This window comes from Triturus cristatus, chromosome 9, assembly GCF_964204655.1.
Source record: "Triturus cristatus chromosome 9, aTriCri1.1, whole genome shotgun sequence".
Lineage (NCBI taxonomy): Eukaryota > Metazoa > Chordata > Amphibia > Caudata > Salamandridae > Triturus > Triturus cristatus.
Genome location: NC_140592.1, coordinates 1,132,653,363 through 1,132,667,152, shown reverse-complemented (window position 1 = coordinate 1,132,667,152; position 13,790 = coordinate 1,132,653,363). Strand labels below are relative to the sequence as shown.

General features: G+C 44.2%; 1 protein-coding gene across 2 annotated transcripts in view; it reads right to left on the bottom strand.

Moving 5' to 3' along the window:
* Positions 1–13,790, bottom strand: part of PRPF39 (pre-mRNA processing factor 39) — a 487,671-nt gene that overhangs the window by 277,468 nt on the left and 196,413 nt on the right. For both annotated transcript variants that reach the window (XM_085627039.1, XM_085627040.1), the window contains one exon: positions 10,326–10,493. In XM_085627039.1, coding sequence (XP_085483165.1) covers positions 10,326–10,493 — 168 coding nt within the window. The remainder of the gene's footprint in view (positions 1–10,325; positions 10,494–13,790) is intronic.

The window sequence follows — 13,790 nt, the reverse complement described above, 5'->3', positions numbered from 1 at the left end:
CTCTTCAAAGGTGGCAGAAGTGTTTCTAATGGGAATAAAGCCTCTGCCTGTTCTTCCGAACTGTACTCATCACCCATCTGCACAGAAAGGGACATCACTCCTCTTCGCTTCCAGGACCTACCTAATAGCGGCTGCAGGGCAGATGAGCAGCAGAATCACCGCTGGTGCGCCAAAGGCATGCCCATCAGTGTCTATCCAGGCCAGGAACCCTGGCTTCATCCCTCCCTCTGTTACCCCACTGAGAAACTCTGCACCCTTAACGCCGTCCGCCGCTCACCATGCTGCTTACTTGCTGCACCACTCAACACCGAGGAATCGTTCTCCTGCACTTACTGCAAGTTCTCATGCACTTACCGACACCCACTCACTGCACCCACACATACAGCATCCAACAACCAAACTCTTTTACACACAGTCCTACAAACACCCACACAACACTCTGCACTCATTCATGCTCAACACACGCTCACTAACCCAACACGCTACAGAGGTCTGAGACCTGCTGCACAACAAAACCCCGGGCCCTACATTTCCACACAGAAACTGGGCTTGAAACCATATAGTCACCGGACATCACCACAGCCATTACAAACTTTGTTGCCCCACTCGCCCTCAATGCTAGCAATTACAACCTACTGAGATACAGAAACTTCCACCTGGAAGTTCATACCAACCCCAACTCGAAAGCAATTAAAGACCTTGGGAACCTGGGCATCAAACAACCAAAAAAGCGACCTACCCACCTGGATCCTATTTTCAGCACCTTAGACAACAGCAGAGCCGACAAGCTCTTGCCGGTCTCCATGTCAGACCACACCCTCATCAAGTTCAGCAGCCCCCGTCCTCTTCAATGCTTATGCACCACCACCAGACCACAAATATAACAAATCACTGACATGGACTGGAACACAGCTCTCAACACCCACTGATCCGAAAACAGCAACAACCTCCTGAACAAGAATGTATTTTTTCAACGATTGTATCAACTCCTTGTCTTCCCACCTCCCCCCACCAACCAACCAAAGCAATACAACAATATCTAGAGTGCAGGCCTATTGGTACATGGCCGAACTAAGCCTGATTCAACACCACTGCAAACAACTTATGTACAGATTGACAATGAGCTGTGACAATGCAGAGAGAAGCACATTCAAATTTGGCCCGGAGAAATTACCACCAACTGATTTGGAGCACCAAACATGCCACGCTGGCAGGCAGCATTAAAGCCAGCAGAGCACCACTAGAAGCAAAGAAATCATCACCATGGTGGAGGAGTTCACCTCCAACTCGCTCAGACACTTGCAGGGCCTCCACAACAATCTTTTGATTCTTCAGCAACAAAATCACTGCCATTTACAACAACTCAACCTGCAACCGAACCAAACAGACCTCATTAAATGATTTCAGATCTTATCCAAGAATGGGTGCTAACCACATGGCCCGTGGTCATCACCCCAGAAGAAACTGCCACCATAAAGTCCATAACCTTAGCAGCCCTACTCCAAAGGGCTGCAACCCTTCAGCGCTATGCTCACACCCATTCTGAACGCCTCCACCTGTTCTATAACCTTCCCTGATGCTTGGAAACACGTAACTAATCTTATTCCACAAGAAACCTTCCACAGACGCTTTGACGCTCCGCAACTATAAAACGATTGTAGGAAGCTGGCTCTATATAGTGTACCAAAACCAGGTACACTGTGCAGAGAGTCCAGGCGACCCCTATAGGTTTGCAGAGGCGCAAGAAATACACCTAACTGCTCTTTTGTGGTAGTGTGAGCGAGCAGTTTAGGCTTATCGGAGGGTAGTGACTCACAGAGGCAATAATTTAGACATACACTTAAGAATGAATAAGAGACCAATTAAAAAAATATATATAATTTTCAACACCAAGAATTTCGTTATCAAGTAATTGATTTTATCAGGTAAGCAAAATGTTCACTTAAATGAGTCTTTACGCAGAATTACTTTCCTGTGGGAAAAAAGGCATAAACTGCATACAGTTAATTGCAATAGGTTTCCGGTGGTCCCCATTAGGACTTAAGGTGGTAGGGGGCCACGGCCCAAAGAACTACCAGCAGTTAGTCTTTACCTGCCCTGGAGCATCCGGGTGCAGAGGTGCTGATCGGTTGGTAGCTTTGTGCACTACACTGAAGGAGGGGAGGCCTAGAAATAGGCTGCAGAGGTGGCGGTTGGGTGGACTTGGGGACAAGTCCAGGAACTCCTAATGGGGGGCTCCGTTCATGAATGTCCTTGGGAGCAAGGAAGCACAATATCCTCTCCTACACCTAAGGCAAGCAACCCATTCTCTCCCTCACAGGCAGAAAGTCCAGTACCCAGATCAAGTTCAATAACAGGCACTACTGAAATCACCCACCGGATGAAGACAAACTGAAATTAAACACCAACAAGAATGAAATAATCTTTAAGAGCACTTCACCATGGGACTCCACCTTGTCATCGACAGCAATCTAGACTGCCTCATGCTTCCATAACCTGAAGATTTTCAAATGGCTTCCAATCACTACCCAGCAAACTGTAATGCTCATCCTCGTCACAAGCAAGCCAGACTACGGGAACACCCTCTTTGCCAGGATCATGAAAAAACTTACCAGAAGGCCTCAGACTATTCAGAACTTGGCAGCCAGATTCACTCTCATCCTCCCTCGCTGCACTTGCATCACAACAAACCTGAAAGAGTCCCGCTAGCAACCTTATACATAAATTAGCACAATTAAAACTCCTAACCTACACTGTCAAAAAACTACCTAAGACTGGCTGAGAATACCCCAATCATATTTGGCTTCCCAAATCTTCCAGACCTCTCAACTCAACCAGACACCTACGAGTACACATCCCACACATACGGAAAACCACATCTAGTAAGTGAGCCTTCTACATTGCTCCAGAAGTGTGGGACGACCTGCTGCCCCTCACTTCTTAAATTCAACAAGAACTTGAAGGCATAGCTTTTCAAATAATGCCACTAGGCCCTAGGTTTAGCTAGACCTACATTTACTAAACACCAGGATACGCTACTGGATGATAGTATGTGCTAGAAATGTGCATAACATACCACATAGGGCTCTGCTCACTTCTTGAAAACAGCATCATGTTATATATTGCCTGGAAAAGGCAGCAGAAAGGAAAATGCTACTTACCAGTATGCATCTGTTCTTGGCATGTAGAGCTGTAGCTCTGCATACTTTTGCATAGATCGCCATCTGGTGTTGGGTTCAGATGTTTGCACTTTGTTAATGTAGAAGTCTTTGTAGTCACGAGATGGGCGACTCCTCCTTTGGTTAGTAGTGCGCATGGGCATCAACTCCATCTCCAGATTGTTTTCGCCATAAAGGGTGATGATGGAGTTACTTATAACTAGAAAAGTTGTCCATGTGTAATGTATCTAAGTATGATAGTACTGCAACACATATAGGTGTCCGGGGAGGAGGGTGGGCGCATGCGGATCTACAGCTCTACATGTCAAGAACCGATGCATACTGATAAGAAGCATTTTCCGTTCGAGGCATATGAGTTGTAGATCGCATACTTTTGCATAGACTATACAGCAGTAACCCAGTGGCTACCTGTATGTGTTGCAGTAGTTTGAAAAAGTGTTCTTAATACACCCGGGCCCACACTAGCTTGTAGTTTTGCCTGCACATCTACACAGTGGTGTTTTGTGAATGTGTGCGGTGTAGACCATGTTGCAGCTTTGCAAATGTCATCCATGGGGATGTTTCCTAAGAATGCCATGGATGCCCCTATTTTGCGTGGGGAATGCGCTCTAGGCGGAATGGATAACGTAAGCTTTGCTTCTGGTTGCATATTTGAATGCATTTAATGATCCGCCTGGCAATTCCAGCTTTTGATATAGGATTGCCCTTGTGTGGTGGTGAGAACGCAACGAAAAGTTGTTTAGTTTTCCTGAAACTTTTTGTCCTTTCAATGTAGTAAAGAATAGCTCTTTTGATGTCCAGCGTATGAAGAGGCCGTTCAGCTACTGAGTCTGTTTAAGGGAAAAATACTGGGAGCTCAGACTGGTTAAGATGGAAAGCTGAAACTACTTTAGGTAAGAATTTAGGGTTTGTCCTAAGAACCACTTTGTTGTGAAGTATTTGCAAAACTGGTTCTTGTATGGTTAATGCCTGGAGTTCACTTACTCTTCTGAGAGATGTGATTACCACAAGGAAAGCTACTTTCCATGTGAGGAACTGTAACTCACATTTATGTAAAGGTTCAAATGGGGGACCCATGAGCCTAGTAAGGACAATGTCTAGATTCCATACTGGAGAGGCTGGAATTCTGGGAGGAATTGTTCTTTTAAGGTCTTCCAAGAATGGTATGATGGTAAGTACCCTAAATAATGACAAGTGTTGTCTATTTTGTAAATAGGCTGCTATAGCTGCAAGATGTAATCATATGGATGTGTATGCCAGATTACATCTTTGCAGATGCAGGAGATAACAGATAATATTTTGAGTTGAAGCATCTAGTGCTGCATAGCATGCTCTAGTGGTAGGACGTCTAGCTTCTTTAATGATGTTCATACAGTCTGGTGGGAGATTGAGGTAACCAAACTAAGACTTCAGGAGGCAGATCGCTAGGTTCAGTTGAGCTGGTTCTGGATGCCCCATCTCTCAATGGTTCTGTGTGAAAAGCCTTGGGGAAAGGTGCAACTTTTGGTGTGGATCTACTGATAGTTCCAGCAGTGTCGTGAACCATGGTTGTCGTGCCCATGTTGGAGCAACCAGGATCATTGTGAGACTGTTGTTTGAGCTTGCGCACCATTAACAGAATGAGCGGGAGAGGGGGAAAAGCATACGCAAATCTGCCTGACCAGTTCATACATATCGCATTGCCTTTGGACAATGAGTGTGGATACCTGGAGGCAAAGTTTTGGCATTTTGTGTTTAAATGTGTGGCAAACAGCTATGTGTCTGGGTGGTCCCACATTTAAAAAAACGGATGAAGAACTTGCAGATGAAGTCCCCATTCGTGACTCTGCTCTTGTTGACGACTGAGCAGATCCGCAATTTGATTGTGTATCCCAGGTAGATGCTCTGATAAAAAGGTATATGTTTTGGGGAATAGCCCATCTGCAAATGCTCTGTGCTAAGCGTGAAAGCTGCAATGTGTGTCCCCTCCTGTTTTTGTATATAGTACATTGCTGTCATGTTATCCGTCCGGACTAGGACAGTTTTGCTTAGGAGAGGTTTCTGAATTGACTTTAGGGTGAGAAATATGGGCAGTAACTCCAGCTGATTGATGTGGATGAGTCTCTGTTGAGGGGTCCACATACCCTGAATGGTGTGGTTTAAGAGATGAGCTCCCCAGCCGGTGAGTGGTGCGTCCGCTGCTAGTACTATTTGTGGAACCGGGTCTAAGAACGGCCGCCCTTTGGAAACATTTTCTGTGCTCCACCAGTGCAGAGAGCGATGTGTGGCTGTCCACCAACACCAGATCTGTAAGATGACCTTGAGCTTGGTTCCACCGTTTTCTACACATTTGGAGTCTTGCGTAAGGAGCTATTAAGATGCAAGAGGCCATCATACCTATTAACTGCATGAACACTCAAGCTGGTAGGGAGTGTTGCGGTTGAAATTTTATTATGAGGGCTTGCATACTGGATATCCTGGCTGGATTGGGGTATGCAGTTTGAAATTATCTATTGCACCTAGATACTGTTGGGTGTGGGACGGTTAGAGATGTGACTTGGTGATGTTGATTGTGAAACCTAAGTTGTGCAGCAGCTGGATCGTGTTGTGTGTTTGTTGTACACAATTGCTGCGTGACTTGTCTTTTATGAGCCAGTCATCTAGGTAAGGAAACACATGAATGTGTTGTCTTAAGTGGGCTGCTACCACTGCAAGACATTTTGTGAAGACTCTGGGTGCTGTTGTGACCCCGAATGGAAGGACTCTGAATTGGTAATGTCCATCCACTACAAACCGTAGGTACTTCCTGTGAGCAGGGTGAATAGGGACGTGAAAGTAGGCGTCCTTGAGATCTAAAGTGGCAAGGAAATCGCCTGGTTGAAGCAGTGGGAGGACCTGTTGTAGCATGACCATGTGGAAGTGATCGGATTGTATGTACAGGTTTAACGGTCTGAGGTCTAATATTGGCCTGAGAGAGCCGTCCTTTTTGGAATGAGGAAATAAAGGGAGTAAACCCATGTACCTTGCTGGTGTAAGGGAACCGGTTCTATTGCATGTTTTTAGAAGACAGAGAGAACCTCCTGCTTGAGAAGCGTTAGATGTTCTGTGGACATTTGACGTTGTCTGGGAGGTATGTGGGGGGAGTAGAAGTTACAGGCAGTAACCATACTGGATAAATTGTCTTACCCACCTGTCTGTGGTAATGGAATTCCAGACAGGTAGGAAATGTGATAGTCTTCCTCGACCAGAGTGGAGTGTTCTGGAGGGAGTGGAGCGAAGTCACTGTTTTGTGGTGGGGGAGTTAAGGGTGTTAGAAGTCCCTCTAAAATATCCTCTGCTAGGGGAAGTTTGAATGGGGCTTTGTATGTTGAAGAGGTGTTTTATGTGCCAGTTGTTTTGGTGGCGCCTCTAAAAGAGGAGCAGCGAAAGGAGCCTCTACTAGTTGTTGCTTGTAGAGCCCCCATGGATTTGGCTGTTTGTGTCCTTTTTCATCTAAAGATGTGTCCACAGTAGGTCCAAACAAGTGTTCCTGATCCAAGGGTTTATAGAGGATGGTAGACTGTACCTCTTGTTTGAAACCAGATATGCATAGCCACGCATATCTTCGCAGTAATACGCTTGTATTGATTGTGCGAGATGCTGTGTCTGCAGCATCTCGGGCACATTTAATTGAAGTGTTTGTGATTAATTTACCCTCTGGTATAAGATAGCTTGCGTTGGTCTTGTATGGTTCTGGGAGATGCTGCATGAGCTTTTCAAGCTCATCGTAGTGAGCCCTGTCATACCTTGCTAGTAAGGCTTGTGAGTTGGCGATACGCCAGAAGTTTGCCGCCTGGGACGAAACTCCTACCTGATGCGTCTAGTAGCCTAGACTCTGTCTGGCGGGGGAGCATGACCTGTGGTTTGGGAATTTGCCCGTTTACGGGCATTCGCCACTACCAATGAGTCCAGAGGAAGTTTACTTTTTATGTAAACTGGATCACTTGGAGCTGCTGTGTATTTTTTTTCTCAATTCTAGGATTGAGTACCCTAGCTCTGACAGGGTCTTTAAAAACCTAAGGGCCATGTTTAATCATCCTTTTAAGCATAGGGAGAGGGTTTGTTTTTTGAGGCTGTGAAAATGTCTTGAATAAAAAAATCCCCTTCCGGGGGGGTCTGAATGGAGTTGAACCCCATGGTATTGTGCAGCTCTATTTATTAGTTGCGCAAACCCTACATTGTCATCTGTGGGGATGGTCATGAGGGGTATAAATCTGGCTAAGGTACATCTGGGACATTACAATCTTCCCAAGAGTCATGAGGTGGAATACTGTGGGTGTCATCGTCAGTATCTGTATCCTGAAGTGGTGGGTCTATGTCCTCATCCCCACCCTCTAAATCCTCATCGTCATCTTGTGTTGCAAGTGATAGAGGAGGTATTTGAGAGTGTGCTGGAGAAAGTATAATGGCTGGAAGCTGTGGAGGTGGTAAAAAAGGCCGCATAGGCGAGGTGGATGATTTTTCTTTCTTTGAGGGTCTCAGGTGTTTGAGGTGTCCAATTTCCTCTTTTTAGGTGGTATGGAGGCGACTTGCCCAGTAATGGGGTCAATATGCAGTGTCTTGCTTATGATCCGGTGGATCTGGATGGAAAAGTTCTTTGGGGTCACTGTCTTCTTTCGGCGCCGAGGACTTCGGCTCCGAGTGGTGTTTTGCCCTATCTTTTTTAGCTTTAGGAGGAGGTTTTGTGTCCTACTTAGGTGGCGTTTTTGACTCCGAAGATTTCGGCTGTTTTTTCGGATCTAAAGTTTTGGAAGTTTGCTTCGGTGCCAGAGTTTCTGGTAATTTGGGCTTATGTTTCTGTGCCGAAGAGGGTTTTTCTGCGCCCTGATGTGGCTAGCTTGATCCCGAGCTGCCTGAAGGCTTAGTGGGCTTCGAAGCCGGGCCTGGAGGCGGGGTTTCTGAAGCATTATCATGGTGTCGACCCAGACCCGAAGGTGAAGGTGTTACCGGAGCCTTGTTTTTTGGGGCCGGGCATCAACGTCAGTATTCCAGGTCAACAAACAGTGAGTAATGGACTGGTCTTCTGAGTCTGATTCGTCGGCTTCGGAGACGCTGGCTTGTTCATCTTCTGTCTCCGGTTCCGGATCGTCGGGGCCTGCCTCAAAGATGTCTTCTGGCACCGAGATTGTTGATCTAGACATTTCGTGACGTCGAGCCCTGCGATCACGTACGGTCTTCTTGGACCTGAAAGAATCACAGGCCTGGCAGTGTCGACTCTCGTGTTCTAGTGAGAGACAGAGGTTGCAGACCTCATGGAGATCTGTGTGTGGGAATTTATCTCCACACTTGCATTTTTTTAAATGGAGTCCTTTTCATATGCTGTTGTTGATGGTGCTGATCGGCCTAACAGCCCACGTCGACGACCAGACTCGAGAATCTCTTTGGAAAGCAGATGCGCGTCGAGAGATCTCGATTAAAACAATACCGTTGAGCAGTGAGATCTTTGCGCGTCGAAGGGGAATCGAAACGACACCGACCAGGAGCGCAGCAATTCACATCCGAACCCGATGGCGGGAAAAAAACAATCTGGAGATTGAGTCGATGCACATGCGCACTACTAATCACAGGAGTCGCCGCCTAACTCGTGACTACATAGAATTCTACAATAAAAAAGTGCAAACATCTGAGTCCAACATCAGATGACGATCTATGCACAAGTATGCGATCTACAGCTCATATGCCTCGAACATACTGTTCGGCAACAACCCACATGTTGGCCTAGTAGCAATCTTGAAAATCTAGTAGGACAAGTTTATGGATCAAATAATTTATGAAACTTGTCAAACTCCTAATCAGTTTAAAATTAAAAAAATTAAATTAAAAAAAACATACACTAAACAAAAATGTAAGCCTCAATGCAGGCCGGCCAGCCATTTGATTTGATTTCTACCAGAATGCTACTAAGCACTCCTATAACTTTACTGATTGCATAACAGGAAGTTGCAATCCAAGTCATGCTGCAACCATTTCCTATTTGTGACTTTAAATTTCCTTTGATAATAAAAAGCGTTGAGATGAGGGTTTTCCCAGATCGCAAGAGAGGATCTACTCCTTAAAATTAGACTTAGAGAAAAGCCCCGAGGAACAATGGCAGAGTGGCGGTTTTCTCAAAGGAGTCCAAGATATGAGTCAATGAGAACTTGTTTGAATTTCAGCATCTTCAAGGTGGTCTTCTGATAGTTTGTTGCATCTTCATTACCTAATTTAAGCCTGGCATGTAATTCTAATGGTAAAGTATGCAAATGGATGGCCTGTCGTGGGAAGAGCAGAGAAGATTAAAGGAATGGATACGTCCTTTAATCTCCTGAGCAGTGTGAAAGCTGTTCACCAGGTGATGATGTTCCGATAGTTAGAATATGAGCAAGATGACACTGTTGATTTCAATATTTAAAGTTATAAGAAAAAAAAAGACAAACAGCAATATCACAACCAAAAGTACCAACAAAATGAGTGAATGGAAAAGGTTATAATTTTGAAAACAATCTGCACAATGTCCCAAATATCCAGTAAAGAACTGCAATCGTCGTAATCCAGCTAACCAAAAGTCTAATAATTAACATTTAAGATTTAGTCTTAAACGGGGACAGTTAAATAGTAATTCTACCTCTTATGTTTTATGAAAAGTAGTTAACTCTACGACTTCACACACTTACTAAGGTTGCCATCATCAAAAAAAGTCACTTCCAAATGAAAATGGATACCAGGGAAAGTTTGGCAGGTTTTAGTTTCTGAAGAAACTAGAGCATTATGTGAGATTTTCAATTGTATATATAAAAAATAAATAAAAAAAATACAAAAATACAAACGTAACCTTAAGATACAAATGGTGCTATAAAACCTGGCAAAAGATTACATTCTCTTAAAGCTGGAACTGAAAATAGTAAACGAATATTAAACTAATGTGAAAAATTAATTTTTTAGAGGTAACTAATAGTGGAACACAATGGTGACCACATCAGACTTGAGAAATAAAATAAATGTTTTGATAGCATCAAGATTCAAAAGAACAGCAGACACCCTGGTGTTCATTTACAAAAGGTGATTATACAAAAAATAGACAAGCACCACAATGAGAATTCCTGAAGTAAACATTATATGTCTCAAACTTGTGCAGTTGTGATGTCTTACCTTGTGAAATGATGGCTGTAAAGCTGTGTTGGAATATTGAGAATGCGCTCATATAGCACTGTAACCTCTTTAAGGTTTCCTTGTTCGTTTTCCCAATTTATATACATTTCCCACAGTCGATCGGAGCGGAAATCAGTCCCTGCAGCTAAGACAGCATGCTCAAATGTTCTAAATAGATCAAATGTTGGAAATTTGCTATTAGTAAAGCAAGACTGCAGAACAAAAACACAAAACGCATTCCCCAATGAGCTAATGCTACGCTAAGACATGCAAAAAAAAAAACCAAAAAAAAAAAAGAAGCATTTCATCAAATCAATACACCATTTAACTGCAAAAGAGGTACTTGTCTTTACATACTTTTATTACAATTTCTGACACTCTGCTAATAGGCACAAGGCCTATTCAGATTGCAATGGAAACAAATCTCCAGGAAACCTTAGAGAAAATAAATATATATATATATATAGAGCTCTTCACCATCAGTGATGTCATCAGTGATGTCACTGACCATGTCATGAGTGATGTAATGTGACGTCATCAGCAGTGCATTGCGGGGGCGCGAGTTGTAGTTTGCTAAACTAACGGAATATCACTGGTTTTGTAGTGAAATGTCCAACTAACTATAACTTTCCCTAAAACCTATGTTTTTTTCAGTGAATTTCTAAGGTTTTTTAAATGCTAATTTCGAACTATAACATGCCTGAAACCTATGGTTTTTTAGTGAATTTCAAGGGTTTTGTAAATGATCATTTTTAAATATATTAATTGTTATATTTAGTTTTTTGATACCGTTTTTCTACATTTTTTTGTAAAAGATGTCTTTATTAACAGGAAAACACAAAAAAAGGAACACAGGCGACAATTCCGCATACCTTCCCTCGCAGGGGGACGCATTTTCAGGGGGGAGGCCAGGGAGCCAGTCCAGCAGCCAGTGCAACAACCGTGGCAGACAATCCGCCATACATCCAGTCTGAGGCCCAGATTAGGACCGATATAGCAAGGAAAAAGTCAATGTCAGGGCTATTCGTCCGCCCCGTAGCATGTCCCTGAAAAGGCCATGGCAGCGGCCGGGCCCAGCACTCGAGAAAGCTCCCGCACTCCCCTCCGCTGTCAGCGCCTCGCCCAAACTAAACTCAAAAGAAAAGAGAAAGCCCCCCCACCCGCGACCACCCCAACCCTCCCAGACCCCCCCCCCCCCCTCCCACCCTCCCCTCCAGTGGTGGTATCTCTCAATCGTACTTAGGCTGTCCGGAATTCGGTTTAAACCGAATCTAAACGACAGTACCCTACCGGATGAAAATCAGCGCACTCGGTTTAAACCGAGTGTCACTGATTTTCATTGCTGTTGCACCACTTGATGGAGCCAAAGCTACACCACGGCTGCAGTGAGAATCCTGGGCCTGCGTTCGTAATGGAGGGGCCGCACTGAGCATCTGCCTTGATCGCACCGGAGCTGGTGAGTCCTCTGCCCTCCTGCCGCCCCAACTACAAACATCCAGCCTGTTACTATGCCCCAGCGGCTGCCCGTGAATTCACCAGCAGTCTGTCTTACTGCGGCCCCACCCGAGTACTTCACAGGTCTTTCAAACTACCATTTACTTAACGAGGCTTTGTTGTTAATAAAGGAGTGGGCGGCGGGGAAAGAGGCTGCATGCTCAAGTTTCATCAGGCAGGAAAAAAGGAGCGTCACCTTCCTCAGCCTTTCACACTCGGTCCGCCTTTTAAGATGCAAGGCTGGAGTTTTAAATGCATTTGTATTTTATTGAACAATACGGAGTTCTTGGCGAATTCACTTTGTAGGGTTGTGTTTCTGAGATATCAAGAGATCCCGAATGTATAGCGGAGAGGAAACAGGCGCCTGAAAGACTCAGTCATCGGGGTCACTGCCACTTCTGTCCCCGGGGGTTGGAGCCCAGATGCTTAGGCAGCCAGGACATCCAGCACGTTAGTGTTTAACTCGCTGTGTTATCCAATTTCACCCTGTCAGAGTGAGTTAAATGTAGGCGGATTGGGGAAACATTCAGCACGCACCAAACACATAACTAAAGCGGCTCCGGGCTTCCGCCGTCGGACTTTCAACTTGATAAATCTTGAGTGCGAAAAGCAGAGCAGGAGAGAAGGGCTCTCTGGCGAGTGTGTTCCTTGTACTCGCTGCATCCCTTCAGAAAATGTGCGCAGAGAAGCCCCGAAGGCGCTCTAGCCTGCTCCTGTGGAAGGCCTTCCCTGTAAAGTCAGAAAGGAATTTTGGGTTCGGGACATTTTCATTTATAATAATCAACATCACTCTGTCAAAATTAATCATATTAAAAATAACTTGTATTGTGATGGAGGATTGGACTGCTTTGTCTCTGACTGCGGTCTAAGCATTTCACCTGAACTACTTTAAGGCCCCTACTGATTTTTCCAGTCCCTCCTGCCCCCTCCTTACTCGCCTGTAATGTTCAGCATTACTGCGGTACATCAGTCTAGCTGATAAATGTTGTCCCGCTGTCTCTACGAGGAGGGTTATTGCTGTTGCGGTTCTTTATGGCACAGAGGTGTGAACCAACTCACATCTTTAAAAAAAAAACCACTTAATTCCTGTGAGATCAGTGAGAGTTCCTGACTCAGCCTTGCCCACGGTATAAAACTGTCTCTAGACTCTGTTGGCGTGTTCAGAGATGTGATTTCATTATCCAAGGATCCTCTTAGCCCTACATGTCAAATATATTCATAAAATAGCAAAGATATTAATTCAAAAAATTAGCACTCTTTGCCCTGCTTGGTTTGGGCCTGCATTTATCATTTGCACTATTCGCCCTTAATGGAGAATGGGGGAGTTATGTTGTGTTCTTAATACTGAGACTGCTACAGTTTTAATGACTAACATTAGCAGAGTCCTGGTCATGTATAACTTTAGGAATCTGGAAAACGTTAGTTATGACAATTGAACGTATATTTAGCTCTAGAGGGAACATCTCTGCAAGACGGAAGAATGCAACATCCTCTTCTGATATTTGGACATTGGCTAAAAATAATATTTTTATTTTATTTATAATCGTAATAAAGCTTTAAGAAGTAAGAAAATGGGTAGAACAAATTATATACAATCAACAGCATTTAAATAGCTCCATATTAAAGGAACCAATTTGGTTTATAATATTTGCGCTTTAGACCCAAGGAGTGAAATGAGTGATAATATTTTAAAAACCTGATTTTTAAGGTTCAGAATCCGTTGCATTTACTCATAAGCGTAGTGCTTTGTAAAGTGCTAGCATGTTGCCTCACATGCACTGTAAGGTTCCACCGTGTTAATTAATAATGCTCGATTACAGCACCATTTCAATCAATTAAAACCTGTGCCAACTAGAGGCTTTACATGATTGAATACACCGTTAGGGCTAGGTGCTGTTCCTCAGAGCAATAGAGAGCCATGATAGTTCCTAATCTAGTTCTTATGCTCTAAAGGCGACCACACCAGCCTTC